This window comes from Crocodylus siamensis, chromosome 13, assembly GCF_052110815.1.
Source record: "Crocodylus siamensis isolate JL-2025a chromosome 13, ASM5211081v1, whole genome shotgun sequence".
Taxonomy (NCBI): Eukaryota; Metazoa; Chordata; order Crocodylia; family Crocodylidae; genus Crocodylus; species Crocodylus siamensis.
In genome coordinates this window covers 15,082,614-15,110,416 of record NC_143407.1, presented here as the reverse complement: position 1 = coordinate 15,110,416, position 27,803 = coordinate 15,082,614, and the positions used below count along the sequence as shown (strand labels likewise).

The window sequence follows — 27,803 nt, the reverse complement described above, 5'->3', positions numbered from 1 at the left end:
TCACATGTCTCCAAAGAGCTGCACTGTAATCAGGGTGGTCCTGGGTGTGGGCTCTGAGGAAGCCCTGAGAAGTTCAGTACTGGCTGCAGGGCCATTGACAGCTGTACTGTGGGGATCCCACATGCCAAGGATGGTGAGATACAGATGGAAACATGCCCAAGAGGTCTGGACTAGAGGCAGTGTCTGCACACTGTTTAGACCAAGCTGGCTCAAAAGCCCTTGGGATCCAAAGCCTGGGCTCAATGGAGCAGACTTCTCATCCACCAGCAGGGAAATCAGCAAGAGGCATAATACTGCCATTTCTAGTGGAAGGGACAGTGTAAGGAGGTGGGATGGACTCACCTGGCTTGCTATCTGGCCAGGACACTGGACTTAAAAACTCATTGAGGTTAGAACCATCAAAGATGTGTTCATGGGTGGACAGGGAAGGGGCTCACCCAGGCTGTAGCAGGTCCTGAGCTGAGTACTGCACAACAGAGCAGAGACTTCTGGGTGGGAGTGGCCTTGATGATGGTCTGAGACTACTGTTATCACTCACTGAATGAAGCATGAGAGAGAGGCAGAGATGCTAGCAGAGTTCTCAGATAGGGGAAACCCAAGATCCTTTTAACAGACCAGGCCACCCACTGACCTCTCCACTCCCAGGAGCTTAGCCTTCCCCATGCACAAAACTAATCAAGGTCTTGACTGGCTGACCTGAATGGGGTACAATATGCTCCAGACTGAACAGGGTTGGGGAACCCACAGAAGCAAAGTACAGCTCTTAGTGCAGACTTCTGGGTGGGGGGAAGCACATTTTCCTTTGTTCTGTCCCCCACTGCTTCGGCACAGCACAGCAGTTGCTCTACCACCCGAAGGGCAGCCCATTGCCCCACAGCCTTCCATCCTTAGAGTACTTCCTTCCACTTGCTCCAAGGCTCAACCCCAGTCCCCACTGGGCAGGTGCAGAATGGTGGGCAGAGCACCTCGGACAGTACAAGTGAGAAGCAAAAAAGAAAGTCTGGAAAACACCTTTATTTAGAAGTCAGCTTCCATGCCTGGTCTTCCTTGGGTAGCCCTGCAACACACCCCACATATGCATGAAACAAGCGCAGCACCATATGAGGGGGTTCATACCTGTCCCTGTAGCCCCCCACCCATGACAACTTGCACTCAATGCACAGGAATTGCCTATGTCCTGTGAACTGGCAGAGCAGGGGAAGAGGGTGACAGCAGGGCAAGCCCTTTTTCTTCCAGAGCTGGAATAGTCTCTGCAGTGCATCTTACTGACTGCCACTGTAACCTGGTGGGCTGCTCCCATCCACTCTTTCCTCTGCCCCCATGACCCCTGCTGTCACTGGAACTTCACAGGATCGTGGCTCAGCTGTAATCACCTCCAAGAAGCCATTCCGTCCCTGAAGCATGACAGCCACTTTCTCCCCTTCCCTCCCCTCCCACATGAACTGGCCGAAGCCATCAACTGTCCCTCAAACCTAAGAACCGCTTCAACATCCCAAACCAAATACCCCCGCCTGAGTCTCAGTCACCGCTACAGACTCAGAGTGACATCTGCCATGGCAGCACCCAGCTTCTTAGGAAACCCCCTAGTGCAACCACTGGTCTCAGACTCCCTCTCCCACCTCTGGAGTCCAGTGGACCTCTTGGCAGTTAGCAAACCATACTGCTGGCTGCTGCATCCTTGAGCACTTCCAGGTAGCCATCCCATTGCCCCCCACCCTGCCAGCTTCCCAAGGGCATGGGAAGGAATTGGATTATGCCTTCAAGCTGCCTGGCTGGGGGGTGCCATGTGTTCAGCTTAGGTTCATTTTCTGATGTAGGAAGTTCACATAAACAGGCCAGTGGGTGCAACAAGGGCTCAGGTACAAGGACATCCCATCACTCCTCCCAGCTACCGGTGAGGTGGCTCCTGCTTCTGTTGGCAGGATAAGCGTGATGGTTCCACCCGAAAGGGCCGTGGGCTTAACAGAGGGATGTGTCCAATGAGCCGCAGAGGGGAGCACAGGCGCGGAGGGTGGGCACGAGACACCGGCATCTGGCCTGCACTGGGTCCTAGGGGAGGGAGGTTTCGGCTGGGAGGGGCAACAGCCATAGGGAAGGGGCTGACAGCGTCTGAGGAGACCAGAATGGCAGGAGTAAAGCTATAACGGAGCTGGAACATCTTGGGGGTGGCTTTGTTCTGCACCAGAGCAACATGGGTGGGGGCTGGGTTTGCTGAGGGGGGTTCCTGTCCCTTGGAACGTGTAGAGCACAGGCTGGGTGGCTGCTGCTTCTTCAGGAGCTCCTGAAGCTTCTCCACCTGCGTCCGGCGGAGGTGGGACAGCATCCGGCTCTGCTGGAAGGATTCCAGGAAGACATCCAGTGGCATCTCCTGGGACAGGAATTTCTCTATCTGCACCTGCAAGGCAGAGAATAGGGGGGCAGCATGGGGGCAGGGGTACCCATAGGAGCCTGGAAGTGAAGAATAATGCCAAACCACAGGGTGGGCAAGGAAAAAAGAGTGGCAAGAGGTGCTCCAGCAGGAGCTGGCCAGAAGCCTGGCACTAATTGTGGGACAAGCCACTGCTGCAGTGTTATCCTGGCCCCTGCATCAATGAGGTTTAGTCATGGCTTTCAACAGCATCAGAGCTTCATCCCTGGCTCTCTTCCTGCCTCCCAAGAAGGGAGCGGGTTGCAACAGCCCAGCAGGCTAGCATAGCTCAGGGCCAGCTCCATGGTGCTCACCCAGCTGCCGAGAGAGAAGCCTTGCAGAAGGCGCATGGGGGAAACTGAGAAGTAATAAGGTGATGAACCCAGTGAGTGGCAAAGCAGTTTCTCCAGACTCACCTCTGACTCCGTCTCAGCTGCATCCAGATCAGCCTGGAGATGGGTCAGAGCACTCTGGGGGTTCCACTTCTCCAGGCAGGCCACTGCCCAGGGAGAGAAGAGGGTCAGAGCCAGCTGCATACAAGTGGACCTGCTGCTAGCGTGGTGCAGGTGGCCCAGCCATTCCCTCACCTGCTCTCCCAGCAATGGGGAGCAAGAGGCCTTTATTCTTCCTGCATCTGCCTGTGACACATCAACCCACACCCAGCAACTGAGCAGGCCCTTACTTCTGATGTCCTAACCCAGAACCTTCCCTGTGCGACAGCCAAGCCCTCTTCATAAAGAGCATGCAGCCAGGGCAGCCCCTCAACGCTACCCTGCACCCACCCCACACATCTCCCACTTCGCTGCTCCAGCTAACCCCAATGACTCAGTCTGCCCACTTTGCACCTGCCCCAAGCTAGAGACAACCACTCCCAGTTGCACTTGTGTGCTCCCCTGGGTGCCTGAATGCCACAGGTGCCACTGCCTAGAGCCTCACAGAGGGTAGCACAGTCACCTCTGGAAGCCACAGATTTGCACCAGCATCACAACACCATGTCACAGGTAGGCCATGATCCCAGGGCATGAGCACGGACCATGAGATGGCCTGGTCAGACCAAGCCAGACCAAAAAGGGCTCTAGACAGCACCACCCAGCTGCTTTCTAGTTCCTTGGGGTTATGACTCATTGAATGAAAAACTTCATCCTCAATGACCATCAAGGCAAAAAGCCCAGTCAGTGACCCACCTCCCTCTTGCCTTCCCTAGAGCCAAGGGGACCAACATCAGCCCAGAGAACACAGGACAGCTCTACTCACCCACTTGCTGCTGCTTTTCTTGACATGCCTCCCTTATCTCCTTCAGCTCCTGGTATTTTATGGCCAGTGAAGCTTTGCCATTCTCTAGCTGTGGCTGCAAGGACAGGTTCTCCTTGGCCAGAGTATAGTTTAAAGCCAGGCACATTTCCCTCTCCACCTGCAAGCTCTGGAACTGCAGGGACATCAGGATTCAGTACAGAGGCAGAATCAACTCCATCATGCAAGCCCAATGCTCCAGCTCCCCACACTGCCAACCCTGTCTCCAGTGCTGAATCCTACCCCCACCTCTGGGATGAATGCTTTCTGCTCAGCACACAGTGCTAGTCTCTCCTCTGCCACTCAGCACAGCCCCCAGCAATAATCCTTGAGTGAAAAGCGCACAGATGTTCCCATCCTAATATAGCTCTCGGAGAACCTCACTAAATTCATCCAACTTCCCACTGGAGCTATTAATAATGGCCTTGGCCAGAGCTGTCCAGGCCTCATCCCTACATCTGAAACTCAGACTTTTCAGACTCTCAGAGTTGCTGTCTCACATCAGGATCTGAGAAACAGCATGAAGAACATCTGGAGGGAGACTGCAGCTGCTGCACCCAAATGAAAAATTCAGCTGCAGCCAAGAGCCATACTGCTATCGGATCTGACACATGGAAAATGATGCTAAGTTCCTCTTGAAACCAGACTGCCCAGCCCTTCTCTGGGTGGGAAGAAGCAGCTTCCAAAACACGTCAACTGGCTTACCAACAAGATATGCAACCAGATACCTTCTTTCACCATATACACATCTGCTTCACTCAGGGCCATGAGCCAACAGCTAAGGCAAATCTGCTTTATAAGAGGCCTGGGGAAGAGAAGCTGCACAACAGGCTGAGAAAGACTAAACATAATCTGTCCTGATTCCTATCCAGGAACACTTTCCGGCATGCCAGAACTTTAATAAACACTCGCAATTTAGGCTAGCAGCACTAGCACGTGTGGGCAGAGCTTGAAACATCAACTAGCCACCCACTGGCTAAGGAACTAGAACTGTTAGCTGGATGTGGGCATGACAGAGGCAGAGATGGTCTCCAGGTGCAGGGGCAAGAGGCCATGCCCCATTGCTCTAGCTGCTACTTTCGACATCACCAGGAAGAAGAAGCTCTGCAAGGAGCCTGTTTCTGCTCTCGGTCTCCTCACGCCCCAGGACAGTTCTTCAGGGTGGTGTCTGTGACCCCCTAGACATTTGCACAGAACTGTGGACACAGCTGGAGATTTTCTGGTGTTCCCTTCTAGATCCTTTGTTTTGAACCTGTGACCCGTGCCCCCTCCCATGCGTTCTGCTCCCTGTCTCTGCCCAAAGTTGCAGCCCCGGAGCTGTGGCCAGTGTTCCCTGTAAGCTGTGTGGTGTGTGCAGCCACGCAGGCATGCCTGGCAGCATGGCATGAGTGTGCCTGCGCAGCCATGTACGCCACCCAGCTTAGAGGGAACGCTGCCTGTGGTCTTCCCCGTATATTGGGAAGGACTTTTAAGACCGGGGTGGGGGATGCTCAAACCTTCATCTAATCCTTCCACAGGGCTGCAGACCTTGTAGCCTACATCTATGGCCCATACCCCGTCACAGAAAGGGCCTTCAGCTCTTAGTGAGCTTCAAAGCCTGCCCATCCACCCAGGTCCAGATCCTGGCTCCTAATGCCAGGATTTCTAGCAGGTGTCATCTGTCCCTCGTTCTGACTTAAGGATGCAAACTTTGGTATTGTCCTGCAGCTCCAATAAATCCACATGCTGCCTGTTTAATTCAAAGAACCCGCCTTTCTCCTCCACTACTGGATGGAAACAGATGTGTCCCGTCTCTTCCCCCGCTTCAGACTTGACGCTGGGGAGAAGAGAGAAAGATGAGGCCTCTGCTTTACTCTTCCCCAAGGCTCTATTCATCTGCCCTGACCCAGCACCTGCTTCTGCAGCTCTCACACAGGGACAGCGGTAGGGCAAGCAGATGTGGTTATCACTTATCAGATCGCTGCAACCCAAAGATGTGAACTGTCATTGTGTACCCAAGCAGTCTGTAACCACTGACAAATCTGAGCAGCAGCAGAGGGCACAAGGGTTGACAGCAGGCTCCAGTATGCAGCGCAACTCCAGGTGCTTTTGCAAAGTTTCTTCAGTCATAAGGGAAGGAGCCTTTATTACTAAAAGCTTCAGCTCTACAAATAGATTGTGCAGTCTCCAGATGTGCCAGGGAGCTGCCCTACTAGCTGCATCGAGCAGCATAGGGGTTCTTTCATGCCCAGCTGCGATGCGCTGCTCTATTACTACTTTCCACCATGAAAAAGAGGAAAGTACAACATGGACAAGTTCAAATTTCTAAAAACTTGGATTTGGAGAAGGTTACACAGTCAAACATTTGATTTTGTCATCTCAACATGGCATTAAGGCCATTTGTAAGGATGCTAAATGCAACCCCTTAGCTGCTGGACACCAGTCCCCTTGGAGCTTGACATCTGGGGACTGAGGGGTAAAATCCCTGCGCTCTGCTTCTATGACAGCGCCCTGACCAGCAACCCACACCTCTGCCACCCACAGTGACGTGAGAGAGGTCCTGCAGCCGCTAGCACGGGATCTTGCTGGTGCCTTCTGTGCACCCTGCTCTAGGAATTTCTCATGAGACAGCTCCCCTACACCAGGCTCATTTTTATTTTGGTTTCATTTACTGCATTCACGATGCCATCAAAATACGAAGAGAAAGGTAAAGCATAGTACTCCCACAGGAAGTGCTTTGACAGATGCCTCTATGATACCGCAGGGTGGGACTGGGCTTGGAAACAAAACACGGGCAGCCAGTGGAAAGGATTGGTGGCTCCGAGCAGGGGGCCTCCCCTCCGCTCTACAAGGCTGGTTTCCCCGCACTCAGCCAAGCCCCTAGTACATTAGATATTCTGCTGGTCTAGCTGGGAGGTTACAAGACAGATTTTGATCCTGATGCTAAACCAGGTCCTCAGCAGGCTGCCTCTTCCTGTCCAGGAGAGATCTTTTGGTGCTGCAACCATCACCGTGTTCCCCCTTGGCACTGGATGCGTTCAGCTGAGCATCTAAGAAGTCCATCTTTCCAGGAACGGTTCCTGTATCTATGACCTCCAAGCAATTCTCCCCAGACTGACTTCTGAAGAGAAGTTATCAAAACTTCCTGGGCCAAAGTTGGCACTACTAGTGAGAAATAAATCCTAGACTGAAGTTTAGGTCAAAATGAGACAGGAAGGTATTGGTAACATGGAAGAAAAACCTCTGGACTGGGAAGAGGAAGACCAGGTCTCAAGTTTTTTTACTCAAAGCTATTTCCTTGCTGTGTAGCAGGTCTTGTGACAGTACAGCAGGTCATCTAGCAAAGCGCCTGTGACATCTAGGTAAGGGAGAATTGAACTACTGTTATCATTTGATTCTTTGTTCGATGGTAATCCTCCCTGCCAGCTATAGAGGATCTTCCCGATATCCAATAAAGACTCCATATCCAAATCTTTACAGAAGCCTATTATCTGTTAATCTTATTACGGCGACATTTTCATTTTTTCTGATCAAAACCACAACTGATTTCAGTCAGGAAGAAGTAGAAACAAAGCAGACATTAACAAATACATTTCCAGCTACATCCAAGAACTACCCGCACCAGACGCACACAATTATTTTTCCTTCAGTCAGCCTCGGTGCCTTCTGATTGTTCTCCGTTCTCCTCCCTGTCAGGCTCAGCTTCATCCAAGATCAAAAGCACGACATGTTTGTTCAGTACCATAAAGCCGGGGGGCCAGAAAAACTTTCTGGTTTCCAAAATTAACTCTGATGATCTTTTTGATCGTCATCTGGCTGAGCCAACCGGCTGTCATCTGAGATCTACTGAACATCCAGTTGAAGGGGTCTGACTGCTTTCCTGATATTTTCATTTTAGAAAAACTCAAAAGTTGAAATTCTCGCCCCAAAGCATCCTCGCCTCGCCCCGCAGGGAAAGGCCTCGCGCCCACACCGCTCTCCCTGCAAACTTCGCGACTTTGCCACCGGTTATGAACCAAGCACGTCCACCCCCCGGCCCCCGCCCCGGCTTCACTAGAAGGCTGGTGCCAGAACTGAGCAGGGCAGAGAAGCGGCTCCTCGGCGGGTCCACCCGCGCCCGCGGCTGGTGCGTGACTGTAACGGGAGCCCGCGGGGGGCAGCGACGGGCAGCAACCCCCGGAGCGGAGCAGGCGGGACCCCCAGACCCCCCCCCCGGCTGCACGGGGCCCGGCGGCGGGGCGGTACCTGCGCGCTGAGCCGCGCCATGCGCTGCAGCTGCGGCTCGTCCTGCAGCAGGGCCCTTAGCCGCGCCGTGCTGAGCCCGCCGAGCCGCGCCGGGGAGCCGCTGCCCCGGGACATGCCGCCGAGCGCCCGTGCGGCCGCCGCGCCGCGCCGCGCCGAGCCCAGGCGGGCCTGGCCGCCAGGGGGCGCCGCGGGGCTTTTAAAGGGGCCGCGCCGCCGAGCTCAGGGGCGGGGCCCGGTCCCTCCCGCGAGGCTGCCCCCTGGCGGGGGGGTTGCTGGCGGGCAGGTGCCGGGCGCGGCGCGCCCTGGTCCGGAGTGGGGAAGGCGGGGTCCTGCCGCCCCCTCCCTCCCGGGCGGGCGTGAGGGGGCGGGGCTGTGCGGGGCACTCGGCTCTGCGCCCTGCGCCTGGGCCCGGCAGGGGTGGCGCGTGCTGGGGCTGGCGTGGCGCGTGGCGCAGGGCCTAAGCGGCTTCCCGGGCCTGCCTGTGCCAGCCCTGACTCGGCCTCTTCCCGGGGCCAGGCCTGAGCAAGGGCCGACTGTGGCTCAGAGCCGGGCGGTTACCGCAGGCTCGGTGCCCGGGAAGTGCTGAGACCCCCGAAGGGCCCAGCCGAGGAGCGGTGGTGCCTTCGGCGAGCCGCCCTCCTGGCCGTGGAGCTGCTCCCTGGGTGCCCGCGAGCACCCGCGGCCGTGCGTGAAGTCACCTCTGCTCTCCGCACAGTCCTCATCTACTGGGGCCTTTTCCCTGGGCCGTGGGGGAGACACTCGATGCAGGGACTGTCAGGTGCCTTGCCGTGGCAGCGTCAGGGCTGCGGCGTGGGTGGGACGTGAGAGCAGCACCGCAGCGAGGCACTGCAGAGACCCAGGCGACAGATGCGCAGGTTGGGGGGACGCGTGTGCATGCATGTGTGAGAGGAGGTTAGTTATATATAGGAAACCACGAGGTGCAGCATCTGCCTCCCTCCTTCTGTTCCACTTCTGATGAAAACAGATGTCAGAGGCGCCTGATCCTGCCCTGGCTGCCTCTGGGGGCGATGCCATTGGCTCCGTGTACTCAGCAGTGCAATCAAGGGGCGAGGAGCCCGGCCCGAGGTGTTAATGTGTAGTCAGAGACAAAGAAAACAGCTCTCTCAGGAGTCCGGTATCCCAAAATGCACACCTTGTCCGTAGCAGGTATACTACAAATGATCCCTGCACCGTCCTCAAGTGCCACTCTGATCCCCTTCCCCAGTCCAATCTGTTGCTCTGCTTTCTGCTTAGGACCCTCTCCCCCCTGCCTGCTCTGCTGCTCTTCTTTCTGACTCCTGCCCGATCTGTTGTGGTGCTGCCTGTCCTCTCCCTGATCTGCCATGTGCTCCCTTGTGACCCATGGGCCGTGGGTTGGCCACCCCTATCCTTCAGCGTCATCCCCATGCATCCAGGGCTGCCTGCCTTCATGTTGCCAGGATGATGGCAACATGTCCTTCCCCCTAAGGAGCTCTCTGGTCACTGATGCAGCTCCCAGGCATTCACACTTGCCATGTGAACAATGCTCCCTCCTCTGGCCCCAGCTTGGTGACACTGCCACAAGTGTGCCATGGTAGCAGGTCTGATTGAAACTGCCTGGATCAGGGAGCTCCCTGTAACTGCCCACTGCTCAAGGCAGAGCTGAGGCCCTGAGCACAACTTACTGGGAAGGCCATGCCCACATTTGGGCAGGTTACCTGGGATGTGAATGTAGCCCATCAGCCATGTCCCTCTAGCTCAAGCCAAGCCTGGAGGATGGTGGGGGTGGGGGTGTGCTACTGCATGAAAGGAATAAAGAAAAAAGCGATACACAAAAGCAATCTTTCCCATCTCTACTGTCTCATTCTCCATAAGTTGCTGACAGGCTGGCTGATTTTTCTACAAGGATCTCGTGACCTGGGCCCAGGCAGGTTTTAAGGTCTGTTGTGGCGCTTCAGAGGTCCAAGTTCCTGCATGCCCAACCTGGCAAGGGGCTTCAGCCCACAACTCTTGCAGTACACAGCCCTTCTGAGCCATGGCCTGTCCTCTATGTGGGCTCAGTGCACAAGCAGTACTCTGTACATACTCCAGCATGCATTCAGCCCTGCACCACAGCCATGCTCATTGCGCTACACAAATACCATATCTTTGAAACATCGAGGGAGGAAGGTACCATGCCAAGATACGATCTCTCTGTTCTGCTATCTGTCTCATTCTGCTGCTCCCTCATCACCATGAAGCTGCAGATTTTCAAAGGATATTTTTGGTGGTGGGATCACAGTTCCTTTGAGTTCACATGTGCCAGCTTAAAGAAAGACAGCATAATTATGTGAGTGCGTCTTAAAGCTAGAGCTGGCTATACATTTTCTGATTTTTGGTTGGAAACACCGGTTGTCTGATATGTGGCATTTCACAAATAGGTAAATTACTTTCTGACAAAAATAGAAATAAATGTTTCGATATGCGTGAAACACTCAAGTGTGACCTTTGGGGAATGGAAAGTTTCAGTTTTCAGGTCTGAAACAACCTTACATTATAAAGGAGAAAGTAAAATTAAATATGTCAGAATCAGAGTGAAACATTCCCATTTTGTGGAAATGGAAAGTTTTCGTTGTCTCCAAGTGTATTCTTACCTGGAGTTCTGGTCTGTAGAAATTTTGAAATGTTTTGGTCTCATTCAGCTCTGGCATGGAAGCAATTTGGAAATTGTGAAGCTGCCCCTCAAAGGAAATATGTGGCTCCTTCTCAGCTCTGGTTAAATCCTTCCAGAATTCCCTGAGAGCTCCCTGCCTCGTAGCAGCTGCGCCTTGAAAGCCAGAGAGCTCCAATCCATCCAAGAGGGAGCCTGAGCTTTGTGTCAGGGGATGGGGAAGCCCTGAAGGGTTTGGCAGAATGGACCCAGCTGCCAGGCTCTGACGACTGAGTATCATCCAGGCCTGGCCCCAGGACAGTGCTGTTTGGGAGGAAAGGAGGGAAATCCTTCTAGCAGGTTAATTCTTTGCTAACAATGACAACATATGTTTCAATCGACTCTGATGCTTGGGATGCTCAAAGTCATTCCTGCTGACCTCGAGCTAGCTGAGCAGGGCCAGCACTGAAGCTGCCTGATACATACATTTCTGCAATAGCCTCCACTGATTTTCTGTGCATACCCACAGACACATGCGCCTGCATTGCTCACACAGTGCATGCTGCTCTTGGCCATGGTTTTGTTTGCTGTTGCATGTAGCAGTTTGCACAGAGGGATCAGTGTGGGGGTGCAGCATGCTCAGAAAGCCAAGCAGTGCAGGAGCTGCAGGCTGAGGCCCCTGAATGAGGTTGGGCTCAGGCAATCTCTGAGCCCATCTCTGAAGCTCGTTATCAGGCACGTCTAATAAAACACGCTCCCCATTGGCCACAGAAGGAACCACAGCTCATTTGCTACTGATGGAAAAGAGGCCAGAAGAGAGCTTGTGGTCACGAACGATTCAGTGCTCTGTCACACAGTCACGGCTGCAAGCACAGCTATGCAAAGCTGCTGCGGCAGGTGCCTGCAGCCCGTTGGGCTCACAGTCGGTGGGTGGAGGCCCAGAAACGTTGTCCTGAAGACAGCAGCCAGGTTGGAAAAGCCTGTCACTTCAGGGAAGGGGAATCCTCCAGAGAGCCAGCGGCTGAGCACAAGGCAGTTGTTCGACTGCAGTCACGCACAAGCGAGCTGTCAAACACTCCTCCTCCAGACCAGCTCTCCCTGCAGCACTCCCACTGGTACTGTGGTGACTCTGCTTCCAGGGGTGCTGAATTCACATCAGGGCTCCTAAAAGCACAGCAGCCATTTTTAATACATGAGTGATTGCACCAGCCTTTCCCAGCTACCTGGGTCTTGTAGGGGGTTACCAAGTTCTGCAGCTTACTGGCTCCCTCTCCCTGAAAGCAGCTGCATCGCAGCGCCCCACCGTCTGCATTAATTGTGCATCACTAGCTTGCTCATGAACTTGCTTCCTGTTCAGCCCATGAAGCACATGGAGCTCAATGCCCGGAGCACACAGGCATGCAAGAGTTGGCAACACACACTCTGGAGAGCAGGCCAGACTGTGAAGTGGCACACATTGCTCTTTACTGTATGCAGTAAAAAATGTACAGCTGTTTCCCATCCCAGCAGCTGATGGATAAAGAGACATCAGTCCCTTCCCACAACTTGCCTCAGCATCCAGTTCTGTGCCCGGTCATTGCCATCTGTGTGTGCTCTCCCCTTGGACCAGAAGTTACCTGCCCCAAATCCACCCTGTCCCAGTGCATCCTGACCTGGCTCCAGATCCACCCTGCCCGGGTGCTGCGTGGCCACCACAGAACCGTCCTGGTGTGATCCAACCTTTCCTGGCCCTGACCCTCACGCATGCTGTTCAGCCCCTTGCTCTGAGAGCACCCGCTGATGCTAGGCGACCTCACCATGCAATGCTCCTGGCTGTGCAGTGACCCAGCTTCACTAGGAGGGGTGGACGGTGCCCACTCCACATGAATCTATGGAGAGGCGAGCAGGGCATTTTTCTGGGCAGCAGGAGATACGGTTTTGAGTTCCCTGTAACCCAGGTCTTCCCACTCTAAGTGAGTGCTGTAGCCACTAGGCTGTGACATAAGGGCTGGGCAGCCCCAGCACCACCAGTTGTGCTCTTCTGTGTGAAAATCACAGCGCCTGGTGCTCCCTGCACTGAACTCAGGGCTGTTGGTGTGGCTCAAGCCCCAGAAAATCAGTATATAATCAGGAAGTCCCAAGGCAGGGGTGCATAAGGCAGCCCCAGGAGCTGCTCCAAGGAGACACTGGTGTGGGGGGGGAAGAACAAGTGACACAGGTGCGGGGACTGACAGGACGTGAAGAGGCAGTGCAAGAGGGCAGGTGGTAGCTGTGGCTTCCCCCTCACCCCTGCTCAATTGTAAGGTGAGGGGCTTTTTCCCCCATATTAAATGAGAGGAAGGGGGGAACTTGTCTTGTTGCTAACCTTGGCCATTTGCAAGGGGCCTAGGCTAAGCTGCACAAGTACTGCTGAGCGGAAGGCCCAAAGCCCTCAGATGGTTCTTCATTGGATGAGTATGTCCTGGGTGCAAGCTGAGTGGGAACACATCCATGGGGAAGCCCTTAAGCTCCCCAGGAAACCCGCCCTCGTCCTGGGTCCTTCTGTTCCTGTTTTATGTCTTGCCTCTGACCAGGCCAGTGACCAGACCCCCACAGCAAGACTGACTGGGGTAGGGGGGAACACAGGCAATTTAAGGAGATCTCAGGATCTGCTCTTCTACTGCTCCCTGTGAGCCAGAATTCGATTCATGGCTTCCTGCAAGAAGGGTCTGTGTTTCTGAGGGACCTGAACTTTTGCAGATTGTCATATTGAATGTAATAGTTTGAATGCTTGTAATAAATACCCATTACCCAGTTTTAAAAAATAAAGGCAAGGTTCATCTTTTTATCTAGGATCGTTGCTTGTTTCTGCCTACGTGGCAAATGTCTTGATTCTGAATTTTATCTTTAGAGGCCTTGCAAACCTGCTGAATGTCTTGGTTTTTGAATATTATCTCTAGAGGCCTTTAACAAAGTTAACCTAAAAGCGACTCTTGGGCAAACGCTCCGAGAGATTGAAACCTAGGGACTTTTGGAAAGGGGTTGGCAAGAGATCACAGCGGTGATGCAGACAATTTCCCAGAGAAGACCCAGGGAAGGAGTCTGTTGGGTAAAAGAGACAAGCCCAAATTTGGGAGTAGGTTTGGGTAGGAGGGGCCCAAGACGGCAACTCACCCAATAAAACCTGTAACCGACAGTCCCAGTTTGGAGGTAACCTCACTTGCAGAACACCAAAGGAAGAATCACAAGTGCAGGCCGGATCAGACTGATCACCTGAACCATCCCCTCCGTGAACAACAGCTCCCGTTCATGCTGAAGCCGTGGAGCGCACACGTGGGACCGAAGGAAAGGCGACTTGTTCCTATCACTTCTGAGACCAACCCTGAAACCATAACTAAAGAATGAAAGTATCCTTGGGGATCTGGTTTCTAGGAATTTTAGGATTATAAGTATACCGTGAGAAATAATAGTAGTGATTCCAATTTAACCTTTACTTGTAGTTGTTTTTGTAACACTAATTCTTATAGCATTGTTTGGGAAGGATTTCTTAAAGCTAAGCAGTGTTATATGTGTAGCAAGGAATTTTAAAATAAATTTGTGTTGTATGAATTAAGTGTGCAATCATTGTGAAATCGTGCAATCAACCAAATACTCCCCCAGCCAGGCGCATCAAACGAATCAGTAAATTGTGTGGGATCTTTCTCTATTCCATAACCCACTAGAAACACAGATGTGACAACTAACTTGGTCAGCAAGTAAAGGACGCTGTCAAACACAATTCAACGAAGTACGTGGCCTAAAAGGAGATAAATAAATAAATAATCTGTGTACACTATATCATAGCTTTATCTTAAAATAGTAGTAAAAGTGATTGATGTAACCAAATGTATTAGATGTTAGTCCGCTATAATAGATATATTTGTGTTAACATGCTTAGACAATTTGTAAAAACAAAAAACAGCCTGTTGAAAAGGCCATAAAGTAAGGTAAAGAAGAAACAGAAATAGCATTCCACAATAGGGAAGGAAAAGAGATAAAAAACCTTCCCTCTTTACCAAGGATATAAATCCCAAATAATTAACACATTCCAAGTCCACACAAGATATGGTTCAGTCCAGTTCCAAAAGTTTCAGTGAAATAAAGACATTTAAATAAAATCAGTCAGAGGTCATTTATTTGAATATTAAAACCAGTCATCTATAAATATTGGGCATTGGCTGGAGGGAAATTTGGAGAACTCTTGAAATTCAAGAAGACCTGCGGCCAATCTGTGTGCCACCCTCCTCCCATCTCTCGAGTCTCCCCAGCCGGGATAGGTGTTAATCTATGTTGTGCTGTTGCAGGTAGCCAGATAGACTACAGGATAAATGTTTGTTCTCACGTTTTAAGGTGCAAACATACAAGTTTGGGTGGTAGATAGGTTTCTGCCTCTTTTGTCAGTAGCCTATCCAGAAAGTTACTTATATTCTAGGTAATAGTCTTCAGAAAGTTACTTATATTCTAGGTAATAGTCTTCTAATTTAATAAATATGGTACTTGGTTTGTGGGTTTCAGAGCCCTCAAGGAAGGTAGTGTTTAGTAACTGTGTGTTTAGGTACAGTTTCAGCTAGTAATTTCCAATCCCTCTGCTTTCCATGTTTATCTCTGGTTTCTCCTCCAGGCCAGGCCTTTTTTGGTCTGCTATCTGGTACCACGTAAAATCATGGTCAGGTTGTTGGTGACTAAACCAGCGCCCCTACCTGTGCTAGCCTGGACACCCAGCAGGACTAAAGACAAGACCTGGCAAAGGGTGGATGAGCTTTCTGCGAGCCAACACCCATCCATACCTGAAGAGGAGATGGGCACCACCAGCTCACTCTGCCCAAAGAATCACCAGTGATGCAAAGCAATGCAAGAAACTGCGGAGGGTTGTTACAGCATCTAAGGTGCCCCAACAGTTGCAGCAGTCTCGGGACTGACTTGACATGACCCTGGTTTCTGCTCTTTCCTATCCTGTATTGTAACCCTGTCTTTTCCTGGAGAAGATATATTGTTCTTCCTGGTCATCTTCTGGCCCTTGTTTCTGGTCACCTTAGTGTAATGTCCTGAAGGACACAGGTTGAGCAGGTTAGAAAAGTTTATCAAGGCACTTTCTCACTGCAAAATGCTGCTTTTCAAAACACATTTCTATTCTGATGAGAATCCTGCCATGACAAGGGCTTAGAAACAAACCAAAACAAAACGATTTCATTTCAGAACATTTTGGAAATTAATTTTGGAATTCTAGAAATTCTTTTTGCATTGTATTTTTTTTTCTCGTTTTTATAAAGGAAAACAAACGACAATAGCAACATAGACAAGAAAATAAAAATCTAAGGGATATCTCATTTATAAACTTAAATAAGCTCAAATCCAGTTTTTGATACTTTTGTTTCCCAAGACATTGCAAAAATATGTCCTGTGGGTTTGAATCTGAATAAAGACAAATTTGGAAATGTCACAAACTGGGAACTCCCCCAGCCCTATCCTGGGGGACTGTCTAACACTCTGTGTGCCTGGTCTTTGGTGGGAGCACCCAGTGGAAAAAACTTGAGGCCTGCATTTCCTGAGGTGAGTCACCAAGCACCAGAGAGGGAGTAATAGGGAGCTTTGACACACTTGGTCCAGAGGGTGCACAAGGAGGAGTATGCAAGGATAGCATTGGCGACTCATTGGTGATCACCTAGGGAAGCCTGGGAAACTGATTTTCTCTGCTGCAAGTTTTGAATATGAAGGCACAAAACAATTAGAAGCACACTTAATTATGAAAACCTCATCTGCTTCAGGAGTTGATTTTAGACCCTCCAAGTTCTGGACGTTACAGCCAAAAACTTCTATCTTTGCCTCAGAGCAAACTTCCTGAATGATTTGATAAAACAAAGGGGACTGGTATCATATATTTTCTAACTGGCGTTTAGTTTAGCTGTGTCCGCTGCTTTCCCAGACCTGAGGAAGGGCACCTTTTCCTGTAAATGTATCTCATATTTCTTCCATCTGTACAGTTGGTCCAATAAAAGACATTACCAAACAGACCAAGCAGTGTCTGCCCTCATTTCCCCCACACCACAGAAAGAGCCAAATCAGGTTATATCTGATGTGCATTCACCTCTGTGTCTGCAAAGCCACCACAGCCCCTCTTGTCCCTTCTTGAGCACTAGTTAATTCCCCGGTATCCCTTAAAAACCATGTCTCAGGCTAAATTAGCCAAATCAGTTCTTAACTGTATTGACAGAGCAGAGCTCAGTCCTTCAAGTCTGTGTGGTGCTAGCACCAACAAGTATCCTCCCTCCCAGGCTTCAGATACTCCCAGATCTATAGCAGGCATCAAACGTGCAAACCCCAAGCCCGGAGGCCTTAGGGTTCATATGCCCCGTACTCTCTTGCCCCTAGGCCACATGAGCCAGCTAGAGGGAGAGCCAGAGAGGAATAGGTAGAAGAGACCCTGCCTTGGCACAAAAGCTATTCTTCCTAGGAACAGCCGTCCCCAACTTGTGAAACACTGTTTGCCTGTCAGAAAGAGAGCTGCTGAGAGAGAGCACTTGGGGAGATGTCTTTTAATTTCGAAGCTTTAATATCTATAAAGGAATGGTACAGGTTGAGTTTACAGGTTGCTGCATTTCACAGCCTTCTATAGTCTCTCCTTGCTACTACAAACTAAACAGATAGTAAAGAGCCACAACAGGGATGAGCGCCTTTTTTCTTCCTGGAGCTGCTACTTATGGGAATTAAATTTTTTGCAACAAGATGAAGTAAATAGACACAAAGCACAAAGAAGAGCTCAAGAAGTATGTAGGAAGGGACAGGAAATGGAAAGGCCCCATTTCTGGTATTCCACTACTAGCTTTCAAGCAAAGCCCCAGCAAGAAAGTTACGGTTGGCCCTGGCCTTTTTTTATCATGCTTTTTTGCAGGGCCAAGATTTCTCACTGCAGACAGGACCTGAGTGATGTAACAGTATGTAGCAGGTTTGATGAGCATGACAGAAACTTGGCAGTTCCTGCTACATAAACTACCCCAGAGGACGGCCCCTTTGACATTCAGCCGTGCACCACCATGCTCGGGGGTGCATGTGCACCTCCATGCACCCCCTACAAATTGCCAATGCCTTAAACTGCCTGTGTTTCCCCCTCTTGGGCTGGAAATACTGCCCTACCCCAGTCAGTCTTGCTGTGGGGGTCTGGTCATTGGCTTCATAGTTTCTAGGGTCGGAAGGGACCTGAGCAGATCATCTAGTCCAACCCCCTGCCATGGCAGGAGAGGCAAGATATAAAACAGGAACAGAAGGACCCAGGAGGAAGGCAGGTTTCCTGGGGAGCTTAAGGGCTTCCCCACGGATGTGTTCCCACTCAGCTTGCACCCAGGACATACTCATCCAATGAAAAAACAGCTGCAGTTGGGGGGAGAAAACAGGAGAGAGGCAGTGATACAGAAAGTGTGGGCAAGAGGGACAGTGGCTGCTCAGGAGCATCCCCCTTCTACATATCCATACATGTTTCTAAATATGGAAGGACAAGCATAATTCCCACAGGGGAGGAAGCACACAGTCTAAGTAGGCCCAAGGTGGAAACCTTAGGCACCAAGTGAAAACCATGTGTACCTGGAAGCAGAAAATTTAGTGACTGATTTCTGTTGGCTTGAAAGAGAAGGGCTGGCAAGCAGTGGATGTAATGACTTGAACCCAGGAGCAGGTTTAAGCTTTAACTCTTCCCCACGGGACCCAGGCCTATGCCTTGGAGGAGCCCCAGTGGTTTTCTCCCTCCCCGTTGCTGGTGAGAGGATGCTGCAAACCAAATTTGCCATGGGTGGAGTATTAACCTATTGAGATTTAGTGAACATGTTCTCTCTCTCGTACAGCCTGGTTCAAGGACTGCAGTGAGGTAACACACCCTGTTTGTGTCATTATTGACTCCAAGATGAACGTGGGCCGACAATGCGAGGTCACGGTTGGCAGGGCTAACCGGACCTTGTCCTGCATCCACAGGTGCATCTCAAGTACATTCAGCTGTGCATCTCAAGTAGAGCCAAGGAGGTGATCCTCCCCCTCTACGCGACGCTGGTCAGGCCACAGCTGGAGTACCGCGTCCAGTTCTGTGCGCCCCATTTCAGGAGGGATGTGGGCAACATTGAAAGGGTCCAGAGGAGGCCACACTCATGATCCGGGGACTATAGGGCAGACCCTACACTGAAAGACTGCGGGACCTGAACCTGTTCAGCCTTCACAAGAGAAGGCTGAGGGGGGACCTGGTGACTGTCTATAAACTCACTTGGGGGGACCAGAAGGGTTTGGGGGAGACACTGTTTCCCCTAGTGCTCCCTGGCATGACAAGGAACAATGGACACAAATTATTAGAGAGTAGATTTAGATTAGACATCCACAAGAACTACTTCACAGTCAGGGCAGCTAGGAGCTGAAACCAACTTCCTAGGGAAGTGGTGCTGGCTCCTACCCTGGGGGTCTTTAAGAAGAGGCTTGATGCCCACCTGGCTGGACTCATTTGAGTCCAGTTTTTCTCCTGCCCAGGGGCGGGGTCGGACTTGAAGATCTACAAGGTCCCTTCTGACCCGACTTCTATGATTCTATGATGCTAAGGTCCCATTGGCGTCATGTCTTCTCTCATATAGCACTGCTGAGGTCACTCTCCAAGCTGTCAGATTATCAGGGTTCAGGTGGACTCTACTCTCTCTGCTGAGAGCCCCCCAATCCTGACAGGAGTGAACAGACCCAGACAACTGTGGGCCCAGCTGCCCACCCTGACCCCTCTAGCTCTCAGGGCTGCACTTACCCATCATCTCCCCAGGAGTATTCATGCAAGGCTGAATGCTGCTGCACTGCCCAGAGGTGTCTGGTTGGAGGCAGCATCTGTCTCTCAATTATACTTTCTGCTGTAAAAGGGACAGGTGCTGCCCATGATGTCCACCTTGTCCCCTCCCTCTGCTCCACAGGGCAGCTGCACCGCTGGGAATAATGAGCCGGCCAGTGTCCTCAAATGGGATTTGTTTGGAGAAACACATAGGAAACCATGCTGGCACCTAAGCAGAAAGCGCTTGGGGCTTCCAGGAGTGGCTTGGGCCAAGGCAGGTTTGTTACAGCCTGACTCCAGATAAGACTTTTCCCTAGAATGGGCATCCATCAGGAGTTGGAAATGCTCCCTCAAGTAGAGACACAAGCAAGAAGGGCAGCCAGGCAGCTCTGGGGCAGGTGGAATTGGGGCCAGGGCTGTGAGGTGCCAGGCAGGATGGCACCCGGAGCCAGGTCTGTGTTGGGCAGAGTGGGTCTGGGGCCTAGCCAGTGTTGTGCTGGGCAGGGGAGGGCCTCCTCCCCTGGCTCTTCAGGAGTCTGGGCTGCCAGTGCAACATGCAAAGAGACTGAGTTGGGTAATGGAGGTTGTGAACCCTTTCACCCCCATCCCAGAGGCCTGTTTGAATGGCAACAATTACAAGGTCCCCTCCAGCCACTGAGAGCCAAATATGCCCACTTCATGTAGCCTTCCCCACCTCACCCTGGGCTCGGAAAGATCGGAAGCGGGGGGAGGGGTGTATGTTGTAGCACATTGCACCATATGCAACAGACTACAGGGTTTTCAGTCTAAGCATGCTTTCTTATGGCCAGAGGAATAACTGTCTCATTTTGAGTCCAGGGTAAAATACTGATAGGGGCAGGAGAGAGGTGTGGAGAGGTGGGACCTGGGCTAACCCCTGCTTGGGGTGACAGCTGCGTTACCTGCCCTGGGGACTCAGGGTCCCAGTTGCTGTTGGCGCAGGGTGATCTGCCCAGCCTGTTCCTGCTGCTGCTACAGCAGTGGTGCAGTCCCTGCACCTGCCAGCCCCACCACGCACACCCAGCATCTCTTACAGTTTGGTAACTGGGTCTCCTGGCTGACATATTGAGAAGCCCCCCTTAGAGAGAGATTCTTGACTTTAAACCTGTCACAATCTGTCAGTTGTGACACAGCTAAGTAGCCAAAACAATTTAGACCTTTTTAAATAGGGCAAACCCTGGCTGAGAAACAGAGAAATGTAATTGCAAATGGGAATTCAGCTGTGGAGTGTTTTTACAGGGCCCAGCAAGGCTCTGTTATTCAGCCAAAGCAATTCACTATCTTTACCAGGGATTTGGGAGGAAACATAAAGCCGTGTCTGGTAGAGTTTGCAGAAGGCATATGCATAGGTGGAGTGGTATATAACGAGCTTCTACAGAGCAGTCCGGATTGTTTGGTAAGATGGACTTGCGTATTTATATACTAGGGAGGATATGATCAAATACTGGGGTGGCCTAGCCTTTAGAGACAAGGCTATTTGCAAACTTAGATGCTGAATAAAGGTAGATTTGCAGTTCTCCTAATGATTAGCCTTTATTGTACACCAAATTAATATACAACTGCACTTCCCAGTGATTGTCCATACCCTCTTAGCAGGTAGAGTATCACTACCACCCAGATCAGATAAAGACGCATGAGACATGTCTAAGCCCAGTCTTTTATTGTTGATAGCCAAAGCACAAGAATAAACAGCTGTCTCAATGTCTTTTTTAGCTACTCACAACAGTACATAGTGGCTGGGGAGACCCTGAAGGGAGGTGTCACACAAACTGGCAGCAGGTTGTCTTGAATTTGCTGGCTTCCAAAATCCTCCACATGTGTACACTCAGTATTTATATTGGCTTATTTTAATAAATATTCTCTGCTCGTTTTTTTTTCAGATTTCCTTGTTTCACTGAGACTTCAGGAACTGGACTGAGCTGTTTTTACTATGGACTTGGGAGCTGCCAATTAGTTAGGGTCTGTGTCCTTGTGAAAATTATGTAACAGCTGCAAAGGCTTGCTTGGCCACAAGCTGAGGGGATGAGCTGTGCCTAAGAACTTTGCAAGGAAGGTGGCAAGAAGTTTGCAGAGGGTGCAACCGCTTTTCCAAACAGGCAGTATCCTGTGCACAATGCATGCTTTTTACTGGTGCATTTGAACTGTGACCAGAGCCCCCATCACAAACGGACTCTGATTGGCTACTATGGAATTATAAAGGCCTGGGGGAGAAGTGGCAGGAGAGCAACACCAGCCTGGAGAGAGGGTGGGGTGTCAGCATTGGCTTTTTTTTCCCCCTTGGGAAAAGGTTTGCTGGGGAGCAGGCATCAGGATAGAAGACAGCCTGAGTCTTCCCAGGAGAAGTTGATTCCCCACCTGGGTTGAAGCTGTGCAAATCAGGGACATGGGTACCCAGGGAAAAAGTGGGGAAGGGCTGGTAAACTAGCTGGTAGAAGCTGCCTGGTCAGGGACCTGTGGAGGGAAGTCCTCTGTTTGGGCTGGAAAGGCTCCTACTGCAGGAACAGAGAGCTGCAGAGGAATCCACTGCCTGCACGTGGAGGTGCTGGGGGAGAGGCAGCCCAGAGAGGGAGCAGGCTGTGAGATTCCCAAGCCTGCGTGGGTGTGTGAGGGGACACTTAACTGCTGGTGTTTGCAGGAGGTGTATTTTTTCAGAAGGAAACTAAAGAAAAAAAGCCTGTTACCTGTAGTGGCTGATCAGATTTGTTTTTGCTGAGTTACCAAGAAAAACCAAAGTCCACTTTCCCTAGAGCAGCAGAAGCCTTGCCTTGGCCATTGACTGGTGGATCACAGTTAAAGCTGTGTTCCCATTTATTGTTATGGGAAGGGGATTGTGACCAGAAGGCAGTCAACCTGGGTTATGGCGGGGGGAGGGGGGAAACTGTTTTAAAGGGTTTTCCAGGGGAATGTAATCGCCATTGAAGTTGTTTGATGCAAGTGGGATCATCCAGTGTGGTGATCATTCCTCTAATGTTGCAGCTGTAGATCCTATTCAAATCATTGGCTTTATTTAACATTTAACATGGGTGCCTGTCACGAATGATGGATTTCAAAGGAGTGTTTTTTTACATGGTTGACCCTGAAGGGTGGCCCTGTCCCTGGCCGTTCTGTTGTGCCTCCCTGCCAAGCCACAGCTCCCCTCCCACCCCCGCTCTGCCGGTGCCCCTCACTCGCCCAGCTGTAGTACCCTGCTCCTGTGGGCCCTGACAGTGCTCCTCACTTCCAACCTGCAGCCCCCCACCTCCTGTCCCTGCTGGTGCCCCTAGCTCCTGACCCACAGGCCCCTGGTGCTGCCAGTGCTCCCCACAGTCCCGTTCCCCCCCGCCCATCCAGGATTTTGCCGTGCTCCGGGACTGGAAGTGGGGAGAGGCGATTGGAGGTAGCAGGGAGCGCCACATGGGTCTGCACGCCTCTAACTGCAGGCAGGTATGCGTGTGCTCCCAGCTGCCTCCGATTGCCCTCCCCTTGCTCCCACCAGCGGAGCAAAGGAAAGTCCTGGACATCTGGGCAAATTAAAAAAAAAAACCAAAACTTGCCTGGGTGGAGAGCTGAGGTCTTAAAAAAGAGGTCACTATGTATGGTAACACTATCTCGGCAGTGTGCGTGCACTTGATCAGAAGCATTACGGACAGACAGACAAAGCCCTTTTAAATATATTTTCTTCTCTTGATCAATCCTTTTCTGTATATAGTTCTCCATAATAAAGAAACCAATGTGTTTATTGAGTTTGGAATAAATTCTTGGATGGTGAGGGTGAGGCATACACTCCTCCATGGGACACCTCAGTCAGCAGACCTGCTAGAGGGGGTTCCCAGGGCTACTGGCATGCTGAGGATCTGAAATCCGGCACATCACCTGGCCTAGCGTGCTGGCATGGGTTACAACTACAAGTCTGGAAGAGAGAACTTCTTATCTCTTTCCCTTGCCACCTGGAAATGCTACTTGCCACGTCCTGTTTCTTTACTTTGCTGATCATGCTAGTTGTAACATCTGCAAAAATTAACTTGACACAAACTTTGGGGCCTTCTGTTTTGACAGGAATGGGTGAGGGGCCAAGGGGGGATGTGGTGTTGGGAAGGTGCTAAGGGAGCTGGAGGTTAAGTCATTTCAGCTTGAGCTCTCTGTATTGGCTGATGCTGGAAACCATGTCCAGGTGCTCAGGGACAGCAGCAGAAATGCTATTCCTGAGTGACTTGGGGGGTCGAGGTAAGAATTTGTCTCCCTGAGTCCCACCAAAGCCAAATTGCAATGCTTTGGGCTTCTTGTACATTTAACCCTCAGGCCAAATTTCCTGGGTTCTAATACTTGTTTGATTTGTTGAAAGGCAACAAATGCTCAACATACTGCCCAATGCTCGTAGCCCTCCCTACATGAATGCAGTGGTGGATCCACGAGGGTACAGTGGCACTGTCACACCTGCCTTTTGGATTGTGCCATGGAAGCAGCAGCCTGGGATTTTTTTTAAATTAATTATTAATTGTTTTAAGTCCTTGAAGCAGGTAAGAATTCCTCAGTGGCATTTCCCCTGCCTGCCACTGCTGCTCTGCCCAGGTGAGCCAGGGGAAGGGCGAGCTCCAGGGCCATTCCTACCCTGCTCCAGCCAGGCTCAGCCAGGGATGGTGGAAGCAGGTGGACTCCCCTCTGTGTCCAGTCCTCCCAGATGTTCCCTGGTAGCTCAGAGAAGGGAAACTGGCCTGCTGCTGCCACTGTCCCCAACTCACCTGGCTCCCTGTGCAGCCTCCCTACAGCCCTGGCTGGAGTGGGACAGGAATGCGATGAGTGGGTCCAGAAGTGTAAGTGCAGAGGGTTCTGGGGGTCTCCTACCCCCTGGACAGCAGGGACAGCAGTAGCAGCAGGCAGGGACAGGGAGAATGGGTGGGGAGGGGACATGCCACTGAGCACAGGGGAAGGGGGCAGTCTGGGGAGGGGAGAGTCTTACCTGATCCAGGCACTTAAAGTTCCTGGCTGTTGCTCCCACAGTGCAGGTGGCCCACCCTGCTAACTGTAACTTTTATCACTACACTGGTGGCCCTCCTCTACTCACTGCTTCATGTGCAGATGTCCAGTAGTTGCACAAGATCCTGGAAGCAGCTCCTCAGCCCCACGGGTGCCTAGTGACACTTTCTGAAGAAAGTGCCTTTGACATTTGTAACAGGACACAAACCAGCTCCTCTCTGGTGCTTGGCAAGAGGTCTCAACTGTGAGAGGGGTGGAGAAGCTGCACTGTGCAGACTCTCACTTTCCGTGTAACTTCAGAACACTTTGAATACTGAGGAGCTGCTCTGTGTCTATGGCCTGTAATTCAGGGACTTCTTGCCCAGTTCCCTTCTAGTTTTGTGGAAACTGGCTTTTCCCATGCAGCTGTGTTTCGAAATTGGATTGAGAACAACATGCCTTTCATGTCTTATTTTGTGAGTTCATTAAGTCTGGTGCCAGGCTCAGACACTGTCACTATGTACTGAGTGCAAACCCCGTGTGGGACCAAAAACAGTCATAGTTTCATAGTTTCATAGTAGCTAGAGTCGGAAGGGACCTAGGTAGATCATCTAGTCCGACCCCCTGCCTTAGCAGGAAAGAGCACCGGGGTCAGATGACCCCGGCAAGGTGCTCATCTAACTTCCTTTTAAAAATCCCCAGGCTAGGAGCCTGCACCACTTCCCCTGGAAGCTGGTTCCAGGCCCTAGCCACCCTGACTGTGAAGTAGCGCCTCCTAATATCTAATCTAAACTTACCCTCCGCCAGTTTGTGACCGTTATTCCTGGTCACTCCTGGCAGCGCACGGGGGAACAGGGACTCCCCCAATACCTGCTGATCCCCCCTGACCAGTTTGTAGCAGGCCACAAGGTCCCCCCTTAGCCTTCTCTTGTGGAGGCTAAACAGGTTCAGGTCCCGTAGCCTATCCTCATAAGGCCTGCCCTGCTGACCCCTGATCATACGAGTGGCCCTCCTCTGAACTCTTTCCATATTGTCCACGTCCCTCTTGAAGTGTGGCGCCCAGAACTGGACGCAGTACTCCAGCTGCGGCCTGACCAGTGCCGCATAGAGGGGGAGGATCACCTCCCTGGACCTGCTCGAGATGCATCTGTGGATGCATGATAGGGTACGATTGGCCTTCTTGACTGCCTCCCCACACTGCCGGCCCATGTTCATCGTGGAGTCAATGACGACTCCAAGATCCTTTTCCGTCTCCGTGCTGGCAAGAGGAGAGTTCCCCAACCTGTAAGTGTGGTGCCGGTTCTTCCTCCCCATGTGCAACACCTTGCACTTATCAGTGTTAAACCCCATCCTATTCTCATCCGCCCACCGTTGCAACCTGTCAAGGTCAGCTTGTAGCCTATTGCACCCTTCTAGTGCACCCACATCCCCCCACATCTTAGTGTCATCAGCAAACTTGAACAGGGTGCTTTCTACCCCCTCATCCAAGTCACTGATGAAGATGTTGAACAGTGCAGGCCCGAGGACCGAGCCCTGCGGAACCCCACTGCCCACGTCCTTCCAGGTCGAGAAGAACCCATCCACTACCACCCTCTGGGTGCGGCCCTCCAACCAGTTGGCGACCCATTTGACCGTGTGGGCATCGACACCACAGTCTCCCAGCTTTTTGATGAGGACAGGGTGAGAGACAGTGTCGAAAGCCTTCCGGAAGTCCAAAAAGACTACATCCACAGCAACCCCTACGTCTAATGATTTGGTGACCTGATCGTAAAAGGCCACCAGGTTGGTCTGACAAGACCTGCCACTGATAAACCCATGTTGGTTGCCCCTGAGCATGCATTCCCCCGCAAGGCCCTCCTGGATGTGTGCCAGGATAATTTTTTCAAAGAGCTTACCCGGGATTGAGGTCAGACTAACTGGCCTGTAATTTCCCGGGTCCTCTTTTTTTCCCTTTTTGAAGATAGGGACCACATTGGCCCTCTTCCAGTCCTCCGGCACCTCGCCAGAACACCACGAGTGCTCATAGAGCCGTGCCAGGGGTCCCGCAATGACCTCAGCCAGTTCCTGTAGAACCCTAGGGTGAAGATCGTCCGGACCAGCGGACTTGAACACGTCCAGCTTCTCCAGAAGTACCCTAACTAACTCCTCGCTAACCCTTGGCCCAGGCGTGTCTCTCTCGGGGCCCGAGGGGGGCCCAGCAGGGAGGTGGCTGAACTGGTCCCTACTTAGGAAGACAGAGGCAAAGAAATCGTTAAATATGTTAGCTTTGTCATCTGGCGTGATGACTAAGTTGCCCATCGTGTCCTGCAGGGGCCCCACATTACCCGGGACCCTCTTTTTACCCCCTATGTATTTGAAGAAGGACTTCTTATTGTCCTTAATCCGGGAAGCTAGTCCTATCTCCATAGATAGTCACTGGGCCTCGTAGGAAAGATCACACAGCAGAAGGGATAGCTTCTGAGACATCCCCTCTCTCTCCCAAGTACCTTTTGCTTTTTGACCCAGGCCTGTGGGAGACACAGCAGCACTAGACTAGAGAGAGAGACTCCTCTGCAGCTGGATGCTACAGTCCTCCAGTTCAGCCACTTGGGTGCATTTCAAGATCTATCTGTACATCAGTGACTTCTACCCCATAACTGCCCCCTTCTGTGCATCCCTGCATTCGTTACCCCCACCTCTCCCCAGTGTCTTCTTGTGTCATGTCAGGAAAGAAGAGACATTCCCCACTTTTTTCTCCAAACCAGGCAGATTTCTAGGGCGTCAGGTCCCGTGGGAGTTGTCTCCTCTTGCACAGCACTGGTCACCTGTTCTGTCCCAGAACCGTCAGGCCTGCAGGGCCCGGGTGAACTCTGCCCTTCCCGGTGGCACCCACCCACCTCTGAACTGGCCCAGACTTGCCTGCGCTGATTGCTGCCCTCTAGAAGGGCCCGAACATTTCTGTCCAACAAGACAGTAAAAGACTATACGAACATGAATGGACCTGGCCAGCCTAGAGCTGACGCACTAAAAATAATTGCTTACATGCCAAAACAGTAAGGGATGTTGGAGAAACAATCCTTGACCCAAACAATATATGTACTGAGAGAGATCCAGCTGCAGAAATAAATAACTATAGATAGATAGATATCTATACTGATATGGAGATATACACACCTGCATGTATCAATAATTCTGTTAAGCAAGGATGTCACATTTGTTAGACTCTGGTGCCATCTGTTGGACACCAGAGGCAGCAGACAATGATAGCTGAGACCCAATGGCCAATTTGGGGAAATAAAACAGACCTCGAGTCTGGGAAGAAGCACCCAGGGTCACTGTGTGGGTCCCAAAGGCTGACTGGCTTCAGGAGTATACTGCAGAGTTCAGGAGTAGTCCTGGATTCTTGCACCAAGCCTATGGACGCAGCACCCTCCGGCCCAGGATTGTTGCAAGTGATGAGGATGCATTTCAGAGCTGCCCTCTCACAGGCTCTTTCCTTTGTGAGGCCAGTGCCCAGGCTGGGAAATAAAACCCTCCACCCATGCGAGTCTCACTGTCCACTCACCCAG

The 27,803-nt window shown here is 51.6% G+C and overlaps 1 protein-coding gene across 1 annotated transcript; it reads right to left on the bottom strand.

Annotated features, from left to right (window-relative positions):
- Positions 1–994: 994 nt before the first annotated feature.
- VPS37D (VPS37D subunit of ESCRT-I) lies at positions 995–8,228 on the bottom strand. Its single transcript, XM_090026134.1, has 4 exons — positions 7,922–8,228; positions 3,662–3,833; positions 2,824–2,906; positions 995–2,395 (listed from the first exon to the last, which is right to left on the bottom strand). The coding sequence occupies exons 1-4, from the start codon at positions 8,033–8,035 to the stop codon at positions 1,889–1,891; spliced, it is 876 nt and encodes a 291-aa protein (XP_089882260.1). The 5' UTR covers positions 8,036–8,228; the 3' UTR covers positions 995–1,888.
- Positions 8,229–27,803: the final 19,575 nt, after the last annotated feature.

Bases quoted from the DNA above. Each gene is read 5' to 3' on its own strand.
- VPS37D (XM_090026134.1), bottom strand. From the start codon at position 8,035: ATGTCCCGGGGCAGCGGCTCCCCGGCGCGGCTCGGCGGGCTCAGCACG. The intron at 3,834-7,921 runs GTACCGCCCCGC...ATGTCCCTGCAG, and splicing joins TGGCGCGGCTCAGCGCGCAG to TTCCAGAGCTTGCAGGTGGA. The intron at 2,396-2,823 runs GTGAGTCTGGAG...TCTGCCTTGCAG, and splicing joins CAGCTGAGACGGAGTCAGAG to GTGCAGATAGAGAAATTCCT.